This window comes from Ornithorhynchus anatinus, chromosome 10 (genome assembly GCF_004115215.2).
Source record: "Ornithorhynchus anatinus isolate Pmale09 chromosome 10, mOrnAna1.pri.v4, whole genome shotgun sequence".
Taxonomy (NCBI): domain Eukaryota; kingdom Metazoa; phylum Chordata; class Mammalia; order Monotremata; family Ornithorhynchidae; genus Ornithorhynchus; species Ornithorhynchus anatinus.
Window position 1 is genome coordinate 6,099,954 of NC_041737.1, and position 13,250 is coordinate 6,113,203.

General features: G+C 50.3%; 2 protein-coding genes across 2 annotated transcripts in view; both read right to left on the reverse strand.

Annotated features, from left to right (window-relative positions):
• Positions 1-1,336: 1,336 nt before the first annotated feature.
• LOC120638660 (transmembrane protease serine 11D-like) lies at positions 1,337-7,907 on the reverse strand. Its single transcript, XM_039913377.1, has 5 exons — positions 7,884-7,907; positions 7,064-7,241; positions 5,018-5,277; positions 3,601-3,743; positions 1,337-2,591 (listed from the first exon to the last, which is right to left on the reverse strand). Exons 1-5 carry the CDS (start codon positions 7,894-7,896, stop codon positions 2,430-2,432), a joined length of 756 nt encoding a protein of 251 aa, XP_039769311.1. The 5' UTR covers positions 7,897-7,907; the 3' UTR covers positions 1,337-2,429.
• Positions 7,908-8,850: 943 nt separating this feature from the next.
• The window catches only part of LOC100080936 (transmembrane serine protease 11D), a 28,496-nt gene continuing 24,096 nt past the window's right edge, over positions 8,851-13,250 (reverse strand). The window contains exons 4-5 of the mRNA XM_007668394.4: positions 12,488-12,555; positions 8,851-9,076 (exon numbers count right to left, since the gene is read on the reverse strand). Coding sequence (XP_007666584.3) covers positions 8,851-9,076; positions 12,488-12,555 — 294 coding nt within the window. The remainder of the gene's footprint in view (positions 9,077-12,487; positions 12,556-13,250) is intronic.

A 13,250-nucleotide genomic window follows, 5' to 3' on the forward strand; every position in this document is an offset into this window, starting at 1 on the left:
TTCCCCAAATCATTTCATGGGCGAATAGTCACTTAACTCTCTGTTGACAAGATCTAGTCTAGTCTAGTCCCACATTCCTAAAACTTCCACTCCGCCAAAATCTTTCTATTCACGCATCTGACTTCTTCTCCACCCCATCCTTTTGGTTGGCTTCCTTTATACGATTCTGCTTCTAAACCACTCCCACGTCACGCAACCCCACGGGTCGCCTTGATCTTCCTTGGAATGTTACTGGATTTGGTATTTGTCAAGATTGTAAGGTACTTGAGAAGGGATCGGGATGGGGGTGGATCTCAACACCGGTCTGCAAAGAAAATAGATCTCCTCACCTTTCCTTATAATAGTTCGAAGTAGAACGGGTAAAACGAGCACTAATAGTAACAGCAGAAGTAATAGTAATAATCGAAGTCCCGGTAAGAGTAGCGACAACAGCGATAGTAGGGATGATAACGGTACAGATAAGAGTAGGGGTAGAACAGTAATAGTAACATTTGTCGACTTCCCCCTTGTTAGGGTAGTTATTGAACGCTTACCGTGGGCCGAGCACTGTTCTGAATGCTGGAGTAGATACAAGTTATTCAGGATGGACAAAGTCCCCATCCCTTGTGGGGCTCACACTCAAAACCCCCATTTTCCAGATGAGGTAACTGAGGCCCAGAGAAATAGCGTCTTTTCCATGTCACACAGCAGACTGGGGATTAGGACTGAGGTCTTTCTGACTCCCAGGCCCGTGCTCTATCCACTGGGTGCGGGTTACTAATTAGGCACTTGGGGAATTCAGAAGAAGGTGGGGATGGGTAAACCGGTACGTCACTTCACTTACTCTCAATAAACTTTATCTCCTCTCAAGCACTACTAAAATCATACCTCCTCCAAGGAGCCTTCCCAGACTAACCTCTCGTTTCCTTACCCTATTCACCTTTCATGCTTCACCTAAGCTCTTGGGTCTGTACGCTCAAGCACTCCGATATTTCCTGAGCACACACTCTGTGCAGAGCACTGTACTAAGCTCTTGAGAGAATACAGCACCTACCCACTCTTCAGAAGCCCATAATGGTTTCCCATCCACTTTTCCATCAAATGGAAACTTCCTACCATCAGCTTGAAGACACTCAATCGGCTCTCCCCATCCTGGCCCTTAGGTGGGAAGCAGCAAGGACTAGTGTGGCCTAATGGATAGAACATGGGTCTGGGAGTCAGAAGGAGTTCCGTTCGAATCCTGGCTCTGCCACTTGTCCGCTGTGTGACTTTGGGCAAGTCACTTAACTCTTCTGTGCCTCAGTTATCTCATCTGTAAAATGGGGAGCAAGATTGTGACCCCTCCCCCCCCCCCCACTGGGCAGTGTCCAATCTGATTACTTGACAAATACCATTTAAACAAGCAAAGACTGTCCGTCGGCAGTAGAGAACAGAAGCGCGATCACCAAGAAGATGAAGGAAATGGAGACGTTTTAACTCGTGGATAGTCTGAGAAGATTAGGGCTCTCTCTCTTCTTATAATGGTACTTGTTAAGCACTCACTATGTGCCAGGCACGTGTTAAGGGCCGGGGTAGATACAAGATAATCAGGTTGGACCTAGTCCCTGTCCCACTTGGGGCTCAGATTCTAAAGAAGGTAATCTAAACTCTTCTTCTGCCAGGAAAGGAAACAGCTAAAAGGGGACAAGACCAAAGACGGAATCATGAAGGGCGATGCCAAGGGCAAACACGAAATGATTTCTGACCAAATCCCACATAATCAAGCAGAGGGATAAATCTCTAGAGCTCCGGAGCGGTAGATTCAAATGAAACAAAAGAAAACACTCCCCGACGTATGCGGAAAGCGTCCTTAATTGGTTGCTTCTGGAAGTGGGGCAGCCTGATAATAGCCGTAGGTTGGAGAGGGGTTTGGGTCAGCTCGCTGTCAAGAAAAAGGTCACTGTCTGTCTCTTCCGTCACTCGCTCTATCCAAGCATCGGATACCAGAAAGTCAGCCGATCGCCGGGCTTGCCTCTTGTCCATCGAGTTCAATTTAGGATCCTGGTCTCTTGGTCCGTGTCCGGGCAGGGAAGACGAGGCTGTCCCTGGGTCTTGGGGGAGGCTCTGGAGAGGAAGGCCTCAGCTCCAGGGGATAGGAAACGATTAGGATGCAGTGACTGTTCTCTGGCGGGTGGATACTCAGCCTCTTGAAATGGGAAGATAGCGGGTGCCTGGGATCTGGGGTGTCGGCGCTCCCCCGAGCGGCGTTCCCGGGAAAAAGTACACGGAAGCAGGATGTGATGCAGCAGGGACTTGGGCTGCTCCAAGGGGAAAGCTCAGATGAGGAGCTAAATGAAGAAGTCACGGTGGCACCGGCAACTGAGAATGGCTTTTGATGTTCGAGGACTAAGCCTTGGTGGAATAAAGCCGCGGGATATCGGAGGAGCAGGCCCTGCCTCCCGTAGGGGACTTCAGAGACCAGTCTGCTCCTTAATCCAGTCGCGGTAGGCCGTCACGCGGGTGTAGACTCCGGGCTTGCCCGGCACCCCGCATTCGTAGCCCCAGCTCACTAGTCCAATGAGCGTCCAGATCTGCCTCGCGTCTCTCGTAACTAACGGACCACCAGAGTCACCCTTGGAGGGAAAGAAAATATCGGTCAGGAATTGGAACCAACTCCCGGTAGACTGAGGCATCCATCCACCCATCCATCCATCCATCCATCCATCCATCCATCCATCCATCCATCCATCAACCGCATTTATTGAGGGCATAGTACGTGCAGGACACTGACTGAGCACTTGGGAGAGCACGACACAATGGAATTAGCTGGCGTAGTGGATAGAGCACGGGCCTGGGAGTCAGAAGGTCGTGGGTTCTAATCCCGGCTCCACCATTTGTCTGCCGTGCAATGTTGGATAAGTCACTTCACTTCTATGGGCCTCAGTTATCTCAACTGTAAAATGGGGATTGAGTCTGGGAGCCCCACGTGGGACAGGGACTGTGTTCAACTGAATTTGCTTATCTCCCCCACAGGGTTCAAATCCTACCTTTGCCACTTGTCTGCTTCCTGACCTTGGGGAAGTCACTTAACTTCTCTCGTTCTCAGTTTCCTTGTCTGTAAAACGGGGATTCAATATCTCTTCTCTCTCTCCCTTAGACTGAGAGTCCCGTGAGGGACGGGGCCTGTGCCTGATCTGGTTATCCCGTATCGACCCCGGCACTTCCGACAGGACTTGGGACAAAGTGAGTGCTTAACAGAAACAGTAATAATTCTAAATCACTCCAAATAATGGAATTATTATCATTATTAGTATCGCTTGAATGAAATGGCCTCGGCAGCACCCCTTCAAAGGAGAAGATCCTTTTATTCTTTTTCCGAAGGACATCCAGGTGAAGAAAGGGTTTCAGACTGTACGCTCCTCCTGTAGACTATAAGCTCCTTCTGGGCAGTTATTGGGTCTACCAGCTCTCTTGTATTGTGCTCTCCCAAGTGCCCAGTACAGTGCTCTTCACAGAGTAAGAGCTCAGGCAATACCAATGATCTATTTGGGGGTCCAGCGACGGGGGGAGGGGGGCACTCCGACCACCCCCGGCCCTCACAGAGCTCCCCCCGAGGCCCGGGAGAACCTGGTTTGCCCCTACCTGGCAGGCGTCCACTCCACCTTGGGGTAGTCCAGCACACAGCATGCCTTCGGTGATGGCCCCGTCGTACCCAGACGGGCTGTTGCAGACATCGTTGCTGATGACTTGCATTTCGGCTTGCTGGAGCTTGGCTTGGGTGGGCCCTGGGCGGGGGGAGGAAAAGGGTCACGGCTTTGACAGAGACGGGGACCCTGGGGAAAGCGTGGGGTGGGTCTGAGAGCCTTATGGTAACCGTACCCTCCATTCCTCCTCCCCGACCTGCCCCACCTCGCCCGAACAACCCCTTCCAAGCTGACGTGTGAGCAAGGCATTTGGAGAGTCCCTCCGACAGCTGACAGAGCGATGCGGGGGGCGAAGCAAGGCTTTTCATCCGATTTTTTTTTTTACTGACGTCTGCCCCTATAGACTGGAATCTCCTTATGGGTAGGGATCACAGTGCTCAGTGCCTGGCACATAATAAGCGCTTAACAAATACCATCATTATTATTATGAATTATTACAGTGCTCCAAACACGGTTAAGGGCTCAGTGAAGACCAGCGATTGACTGATTCTCGGGACCAAGCGTGAGTCGACGCTTCAGAGGTGACGGAACCATTCGATCCTGACTAGCCCTCACCTGTGGTCCTTCTCCAACTATTAGGGCTCTTCTACCCCTCCCCGAATTTCTCGGCCATCTGGCACACCAAGGATGCTCTATCGGGGTACTAGAGACTAGAAATCTAGGCTTGACGAGATAACCTTAATTGGGAAATCAGTGTATGGTATCAAAGGCAGCGTGATCTAGTGAAAAAATCAGGCACCGGGGAGCCAGAAGACCTGGGTTCTAATCCTGGCTCCCTCATTTATCTGCTGCGTGGCCTCCGGCAGGTCGCTTAACCTCTCTGTGCCTCAGTTCCTCCTCTATGACATGGGGATAATCCTGCTTCCTCCTATTTCATTATTGGTATTTACTGAGTGCTTACTACGTGCACAGCACTGTACTGAGTGCTTCAGAGAGTACAATACAAGAGAGTCGGCCGACTTGAACTTGAGTCCCGTGTGGGACAGACACCATGTCCGACCTGATCATCTTGAATCTACCCCAGTGTTTAGTTAAGTGTTTGGCACAGAGTAAGCATTTAACAAACACCACCAGCTTTATTATTACTTTACTATCGCTGTGCGGAAGGATTGAGTAACGGGGATGAAAGCATCGACCAACCTGCCTGGCTGGCAGAGTCAAATGGTTCGTGGTGGGACTCTGGCACGTTTAGTACAGTGCTCCGCACACAGTGAGCGCTCAATGAATATCACCGTTTGATTGATTCTGACCTCCCAGAGTGATGACAGCCCGATTGCGGTTTCCACCGGGAACAGACTCTGACCTCTAGGACCCTTCCAGGAAAACCAACTCTCCCCTATTGTCCTTCCACTCACCGCCGGAATAGACGGATCCCCACCCCGTCACGTAAGCCATGGTGTGCGGTGGGTATTGCGGGCTGGATCCCGGGAGACATACTCTGTGGATATTTTTGGTAAAAGTGATTCCGGAGGACAGTTGGACCGCCGCAATGTCGAACTCGTGAAATGGGTATCGATAGTTCCTGTGGATCGAAATCCGCTGGACTCCTCTTCTCTGGCCCGGTGGACGTATGGAAATGCCAAAAGTAATTGACCACTGGCGTGGATCAGTGTTTCTGAAAGGGATGGAGAAAGGAGTAGTCTTAGGTTTCCGCCACAGTGCGGAGGGGTGGAAAGGGTGATGTGCACCCGGCTGGAGATTTTGGGGGGATTTTCCATGTTTGAGCCTGAATAAGAACTCAGTCCTGTCCCTCCTTCCCTCCTTCCTCCCCTCCACCAGTGCTGGGAAGGTCCGAGCGCTGGCCCAGGGAGACTATTGGTTGCCTGGATCTTGTCTGTCTCATTGCCGACCCCTTTCCCACTTCCTTCCTCTAGCCTGGAACTCCCTCCCCCTCCATACACACCGGACCACCGGGCTCTCCACCTTCCAAACATTACTAAGGTCTCATCTCCTCCAAGATTAAAAGCTCTTTTCCCAGACTAATTCTCCCTTCTACATGATCGATGAGCTTTACGCTTAGAGACTTGATATTCGCCCCACCCTTTACCCCACAGCACTTATAATAATAATGTTGGTATTTGTTAAGCGCTTACTATGTGCAGAGCACTGTTCTAAGCGCTGGGGTAGACATAGGGAAATCAGGTTGTCCCACATGGGGCTCACAGTCTTAATCCCCATTTTACAGATGAGGTCACTGAGGCCCAGAGAAGTGAAGTGACTTGCCCACAGTCACACAGCTGACAAGTGGCAGAGCCGGGATTCGAACTCATGACCTCTGACTCCAAAGCCCGTGCTCTTTCCACTGAGCCACGCTGCATATCTTTAAATGATGCATATTATTTATTCATATTAATGCCCGTCTCCCCCTCTCGACTGTAAATTTGTAACGGGCGGGGAACGTGCCCGCTACTTCTGTTGTACTGTACCTCCCAAGCGCTTAGAACAGTGCTATGCACATAGTAAGCGCTCAATGAATACCACTGATTGATTGCACCCTTGGTCCAATAAAGTCCAGGAATCAACTTCAGCCCTTGGGTCATGGGGAAGCAGCGTGGCTCAGTAGAAAGAGCCTGGGCTTCGGAGTCAGACGTCATGGGTTCGACTCCCGGCTCTGCCACTCGTCAGCTGGGTGACTGTGGGCGAGTCACTTAGCTTTTCTGTGCCTCAGTGACCTCATCTGTAAAATGGGGATTAACTGTGAGCCTCACGTGGGACAACCTGATTACCCTATATCTACCCCAGTGCTTAGAACAGGGCTCTGCATATAGTAAGCGCTTAACAAATACAAACATTATTATTATTATTATTAAGTGGAGCTTGCCGTTATTTCTCAGAGAAAAGAATTAAGGTGACAGAGTGGAGTCCCCGGCCCCGAGGCCAAGGATTGTCTCGAACGCTGTAACCCCCTCAGTTCTGCCGAAGACACCGGTACCACTCAGCTAGAACAAGAGCAGGAAATTAGGAGACGCTGTTCTGACCGGGCCGGCCCGCTTGGGCCCTGTTTCGGGGAGGCTGCCGAGGACCAAGAGAACCGTCTACTCGGGACGAAGCCGCCCCTGGGTGCTCTGTGGTTCAGCGGTGGGGGTGCCTCGGAAGGGAAGTGGCGTGGCCCGGGGGCTATAACACGGGCCTGGGAGTCAGAAGGACTGGGTTCTCATCCCCGCTCCTCCATTTCTCGGCTGTGTGACCTTGGGCAAGTCACTTCACTTCTCTGGGCCTCGCTCCCCTCATCTGTAAAATGGGGATAAAGACCGTGAGCTTCACGTGGGACACGGACTTCATCCAAGTTGATTAGCTTGCATCTACTCCAGAGTTCAGAACGGTGCCTGGCACATAGTAAGCAGTTAACAGATGCCATAAAAAAAAAGAGGGTGGATGTCTGGAGCTGGGGGAAGACTTACTGTCGGAAGCAGTGAGCCGCTGTCAACAGCCACGTGTTGCTGATCAGGACGGCCCCACAGTGATGGATGTTCCGGAACTGCAGGCTGGCTTGCCACGGCCAGGATCCCACCTGGGCCTGCGAGCCACCGATGACCCTGTCGCCCGAGGAGGTCATCGGGTTGGACCGCATCCCACAGGCTGGAGGCGAGATGTCCGTGAGTTTCCGGCTTCTGCCTCGGCGAATCCGACCCTTCCCTCTTCATATCCGGCGGGCCATTACTCTCCCCTCCTTCAAAGGCTTAATGAAGGCACATCTAATCTCCAAGAGGGCTTCCCTGACTAAACCCTCCTTTCCTCGTCTTCCACTCTGTTCTGCCTTGCTCTTTATTCACTCCCTCCTCTCAACCCCGGAGCACTTACGTCCGTATCTGTAATTCATTTATTTATATTATCGTCGGTCTCCCCCTGTAGACTGTGGGCAGGGAATGTGTCTACCAACCCGGTTATATTGCTATATTGTACTTTCCCGAGCACTGAGTCCAGTGCTCTGCACACAGTAAGTGCTTGATAAATAAAATTGATTGATTGACTGCCTGATAATGAATCTCCTCTGCCCGAAGAGTGCCCAAAACTGGGTAGGCCTTTGCGACGAAGCCCACCTGAAATAAACCCAAGTGGGGCCGAGCAATTCTACCTCCACTGACCCATCAGACTGGACAGACCTAAATGCTACTGGGGAGACCAGAGCTAGTGGGTCTGGAGAAGAACCCGATCCGACCCACAGCCCAACCCTCTCAAGCTTTATCATTCCCGAGGAGCCAATAGATTTGCGGAACTCACCACTGATGAACATGTTCTCTATTTCTTCGTTACTCAGTGCTGGAAGGAGGAAAAATAAAAAAGGGAGTGAACTCAGCATCCATTGCGTTTCCCTCAAGCCCCACGCAGGGATAATCATAAAAATGACTGTGGTATTTGTTAAGAGCTTAATACTCGTCAAAAACTGTTCTAAGCGCCGCGGTAGATACAAGGTAATTAGGTTGGACAAGGTCTCTGTCCCACATGGAGCTCACAGTCTTGATCCCCATTTCACGGATGAGATAACTGGCACAGAGGAGTGAAGTGACTTCTCCAAGGCCACACAGCAGACCCGCGGCAGAGCCGGGATTAGAACCCCTACCCTCTGACTCCCAGGCCCGTGCTCTTTCCGCAAAGCCACGCTGCTTCTGGGGATCCTGGTTGGTGAGTGGGTGACAGGTGAGAGGTGTTTCTGGGGTGGCCATTTGCCCAGTTTCGTAATGGTCAGTGTGGTTTCCAGTGGGTCTGACCCCTCGCTGGCGCCGTCCCGGACACCATAACGTCTGGAATCTTTTCTTAATCCACAGCCCCTGCCTCAGTTTCTGCCACTGAGTCCTGCGGCTTGGAGGGGGTGCCCATATTCAGAGGGATCCAGAGGGGAAACGTGAACGTCGGGGGCGGGGGGAGGTGGGTCAGAGGTGCCCCTGGAGGAAAGCTTGGGGTTCAGGTGGACTGGGGCAGACTTCCGTATGGTATCGCTGTGTGCCAGGCTCAATTGGCACGGGGGTCAGTGGCGCCCGAGTGCCTCCGCCTAGGGAGGGAGGCCGCCCTGGGGAGACGGAATGGGTGAAGCAGCCCCGGAGCCAGAGAGAACCGGATGAGCTGGTCCCGCTGATGGTCCCATCTCAGTCAGGATTCCCTTCCACCCGAACCATCTTGGACGTTTCACCAGGGAGAAAACAGGTGGAAGTCCAAAGGAAAAGAAGTCCCACATGAATCTCCGGCCAGGTCAGGGCAGCTGGAGGAGGGTGGATGGCTCAAGATAGCTTAGCCTGAAAAAACCCTGTGACTTGCATGTTATCTCAGTTGAGAAGGGATTTATTTGCAGTGTCTCCGTTGTCCCCAGCTGCTCGACCAAAATCTTCTCGATTTTGCTCTTGATGGAGGCTCCGTTGTTCCTGGCCCTGAAGCGAAATTTCATCATGATGTCTGCGTCCACACCTCTGCTGCTCGGTCTGCACACCCCAGAAGAGAGACGAGAAAGGATACACATCCATCAGTCACTTGATCAATCGTATTTACTGAGTGCTTTCTTTTTGCAGAGCACTGTTTTAAGCACTGTACCGTACTGAGTACAATCTAGCGTACCCTGCATACGTCGAAGTCATTTTCTTCAGCTCTGTTACTGCTCTTCCTAACGAACACCAGGTGGTTTGACTTTTACCAACTGGCCACTGGAACTTGCCTTTTGAGGCGTAATGGTCACCGCACGAAAAGGAAACTCCCGGGTTTTCATGGACTAAGTTTGCGGACGTACAAGAGATTCTCTCTGGGGTACTCGCACCAACCGACGGAGCCTCGGTGTCATTTAACCTCGCTGTTCCTCGGTTTCCCTCATCTGTACCATGGGGACAAGAGAGCATCTCTCCTCGCTTCTAAGATGTGAGGCACTTCTCTGTGCCCCCGTCTCCTCATCTGTAAAATGGGGATTCAATATCCCTTCTCCCCCCTTCTAAGACTGTGAGCTTCATGAAGGATAGAGATTACGTCCGACTCGATTATCTTGTACCTACCCCAGTGCTCAGAACGGTGCTGGACACATAATAAGTACTCAACAAACACCACTATTTTTATTATTATTATTTTGCGAGGCCCATGTGGGATAGGGACTGTCGGATCTGACTGTCTTTTATCTACCTCAGCTTCATAGATAATTTTAAAAAATTATTAATATGAATCGATCTTCTGTGTTCAGGGTACCGTTCTAAGAGCTTGGGAGAACACAATATAACTTGGAGAGATCTTTTCTAGTAACAGCAGCTGTATTTCATGAGTGCATACTATGTGCCAAATAAATACATAGATGTAGTTGACACAGTCATGGTAGGAGGGAGAGCAGGTATTAATAATAAATAAGAGTGGTATTTGTTACTATTTGCCAGGCACTAAAATAAACGTTAGGGTGGATACAAGCAAATCAAGTTGGACAAAGTCCCTGTTCCGTGTGGGCTCCCGGTCTCAATCCCCATTTTACAGTTGAGGTAAGTGAGGCACAGAGTAGTGAAGTGACTTGTCCGAGGTCACACAGCAGACAAGTGGTGGAGCCGGGATTAGAACCCATGACCTTCTGACTCACAGGCTTGTGCTCTTTCCACTTGGCCACTCTCGAATATGCGTTTTACAGATGAGGAAATTGAGGCTCAGAAAGATTGAGTGACTTGCAAAGGGTATACATCTGACAAAGGATTAGAACCCAGATCTTCTGATTCCCAGGACCATGCTCTTTCCACTAGGCCTCACTGCTTCTCCCTACTCTCCAGGCATTGACATTTTCACGTGAGTTTTCCATAGCTTCCCAAATCTCTGAAGATCTCTTCCCCTCACTACACAAGTGACATTCTTTTTCCTTGTTGAAATAAGGGTGGAGACAGAACAATCTGGGGAAAAAAAATTGCCAGTTCTGAAACAGGAGCATGAGGCACAGAAAATTCTCCGCCATTGTCAAACTGAAAGTGAATAAAAATATGTCCCTGAGAGAGTTGGTAATTCTTTCTCTGAATACATGAACAGTTGCTTGACTGCAGTGGGATTTTTTAAATCAATGGGATGGAAGCCCCCTTTGGGGAGGGTGGAGTTGAAGAGAATAGGGGGGAAAAGCTGGTTATGCCTCCCGTCCCGGGGACCTCGTTGGACTGAAAAAGTGTGCATAAAGTTAGGGAAAGACTTATTTAGTGACATTTATCAGCAGAAAGCTCCCGACCCCAGCCGGATTCATCCTGAATCACCCTGAGGGCGGTGTGGGCTTTATCCTGAAAAACCAGTCTCATTCAATTCAACCCGACTTTTTTTTCAAATGGCATCTGCTAAGCGCTCACTCTGCACTGTACTGAAGGCTGGAGTGGCTACAAGATGGTTAAATGGGGATGAAGACGTTGAGCCCTTCGCAGGACAGGGACTGTGTCCGACCTGATTTGCTTGTAACCACCCCAGGGCTTAGTACAGTGCCTGGCACCAAACAGCGTGGCTCAGTGGAAAGAGTCTGGACTTGGGAGTCGTAGGTCATGGGTTCGAATCCCAGCTCTGCCACTTGGCAGTTGTGTGACGGTGGACAAGTCACTTCACTTCTCTGTGCCTCAGTTCCCTCATCTGTAAAATGGGGATTAAGACTGTGAGCCTCGCGTGGGGCAATCTGATGACCCTGTATCTACCCCAGCGTTTAGAACAGTGCTCTGCACATAGTAAGCGCTTAACAAATACCAACAGTATTATTATTATTACTAAGAAGCGTGGCTTAGTGGAAAGAGTGGAGACAGAGGAAGTGGGTTCTGATGCCAGTTTCACCACTCGTCTGCTTTGTGACCTTGGGCAAACCACTCAACTTCTCTGTGCCTCAGTTACCTCCTCTGTAAAATGGGGACCAAGACTGTGAGCCCCACATGGACCACCCTGATTACCTTGTAAATACCCCAGCGCTTAGAACGGTGCTTGGGCTTAGCGCTTAACAAATACCATAATAATTATTATTATTAGGTTGGGCCCCTGTCCCGGCAAGGGGCTCACGGCCTAAGTCAGATGGAGGAAGGATTCCCTCCATTTCTCCGATTATATGGAAAATAATACTCAGTTATCTAGATTCTCCGGGCTGGCTTTAGTCCCGCCTGCTGCAGAAAACTGGGTGTCGATTGTGCCGGTGTTCGTTTTGAGCCGTATTTGAGCAAAGGGTAGAATTGCACCCGGGTTTAGACGTCCCGAACAAGGAAACAAACTTTTCCAGTGCTTAGAACAGTGCTCTGCACATAGTAAGAGCTTAACAAATACCAACATTATTATTACTGTTATTCTGTACTCTCCCAAGCATTTAGTACCAGGTTCTGCACGCAGTAAGTGCTCAATAAATACCACTGACTGACTCGTCTAGACTCTAAGCTCATCGTGGGCAGGGACTGTGTCTACCAACTGTTATATTGTTATACTGTACTCTCCTAAGCGCTTAGTACAGTGCTCTGCACACAATAAATGATTGGAAGCAGCGTGGCTTAGTGGAAAGAGCCCGGGCTTGGGAGTCAGAGGTCACGGCTCCTCATCCCGGCTCTGCCGCTTACCAGCTGTGTGACTTGGGGCAAGTCCCTTCACTTCTCTGGGCCTCAGTTACCTCAACTGGAAAACGGGGATTAAAACCGTGAGCCCCACGTGGGACAATCTGTTTAGCTTGTATCTATCCCAGCGCTTAGAACAGTGCTTGGCACGTAGTGAGTGCTTACCAAATACCATCACTGTCATTATTATTATTATCGATTGACCGTTCTGCACACAGTAAGTGCTCAGCGAATACCGTTGCTCGATCGATCGTCTGATCGATGACCCGGCCGGCAACCGGCCCGATTTTGCAACCATTTATCCGTACAGAAGCGTGTGGCTGGACTCACCTCAGCCTGACGACGTGAGACTTGATGAACTGTTTGCTCAGTTCCGACTGATTAAAGGTAGCTTCTATCTGTTCGGGGAATAGAAAAGACTGTCAACGGCAAGAAAGCTTGATGAATAGAAATTAGGTTCTCCGCCACTCTTGGCTTCAGATGGAACCAAGAGGAGAGTCAGGACAGGTCAGAGCAAGACACTTTAGATCTCTGCTCCGCCTTGCCAGTGGGGTGTATGAGGAAATAGTGGAATCCCACCCACTTGAGTCAAGAAAACACATATACGGATGAATAGGTATTTAAAATAAATAGGAACAATATGTGAACAGAGGGAGAAACCCTTCCTGGTTCCACTCTCTTGGTGTGAAATCCTTCCTGGCACATCAAAGTGGTAATTCAGAGGAGGTGGACGAAAACGTCTCCTCAGACACTTCGTTCATTACGACCTTTCCACCGTTTGACAGTAAACCTTCAAATTTAGAACAATAAAAGGAGCTTCATTTGCAAGCCACGGCCAAAAAAGGCGAAGCGGCGGGGGCTGGTGGATCGAACACGGGCCTGGGAGTCAGAGAAAACTGGGTTCTAATCCCGGCTGCTCCGCTCATCTGCTGTGGGACCTTGGACGAGTCATTTCGTTTCCTCTGTGCCTCGGTTACCTCATCTGTAAAATAGCTATTAAGACCTGGAGCCCCAAGTGGGACAAGGACTGTGTCCAATCTGTAGGGCTTTTTTTCTACCCCAGAGCTTAGTACGGTGGCCAGAACATAGCAAG

What these genes read in the sequence shown, in the direction of transcription:
- LOC120638660 (XM_039913377.1), bottom strand. An exon ending in GCGGCTCACTGCTTCCGACA is followed by an intron (nt 5,278 to 7,063) that starts GTAAGTCTTCCC and finishes CATCCCTTTCAG; the next exon opens with AAACACTGATCCACGCCAGT. An exon ending in GTGGAGTGGACGCCTGCCAG is followed by an intron (nt 2,592 to 3,600) that starts GTAGGGGCAAAC and finishes TTTCCCTCCAAG; the next exon opens with GGTGACTCTGGTGGTCCGTT.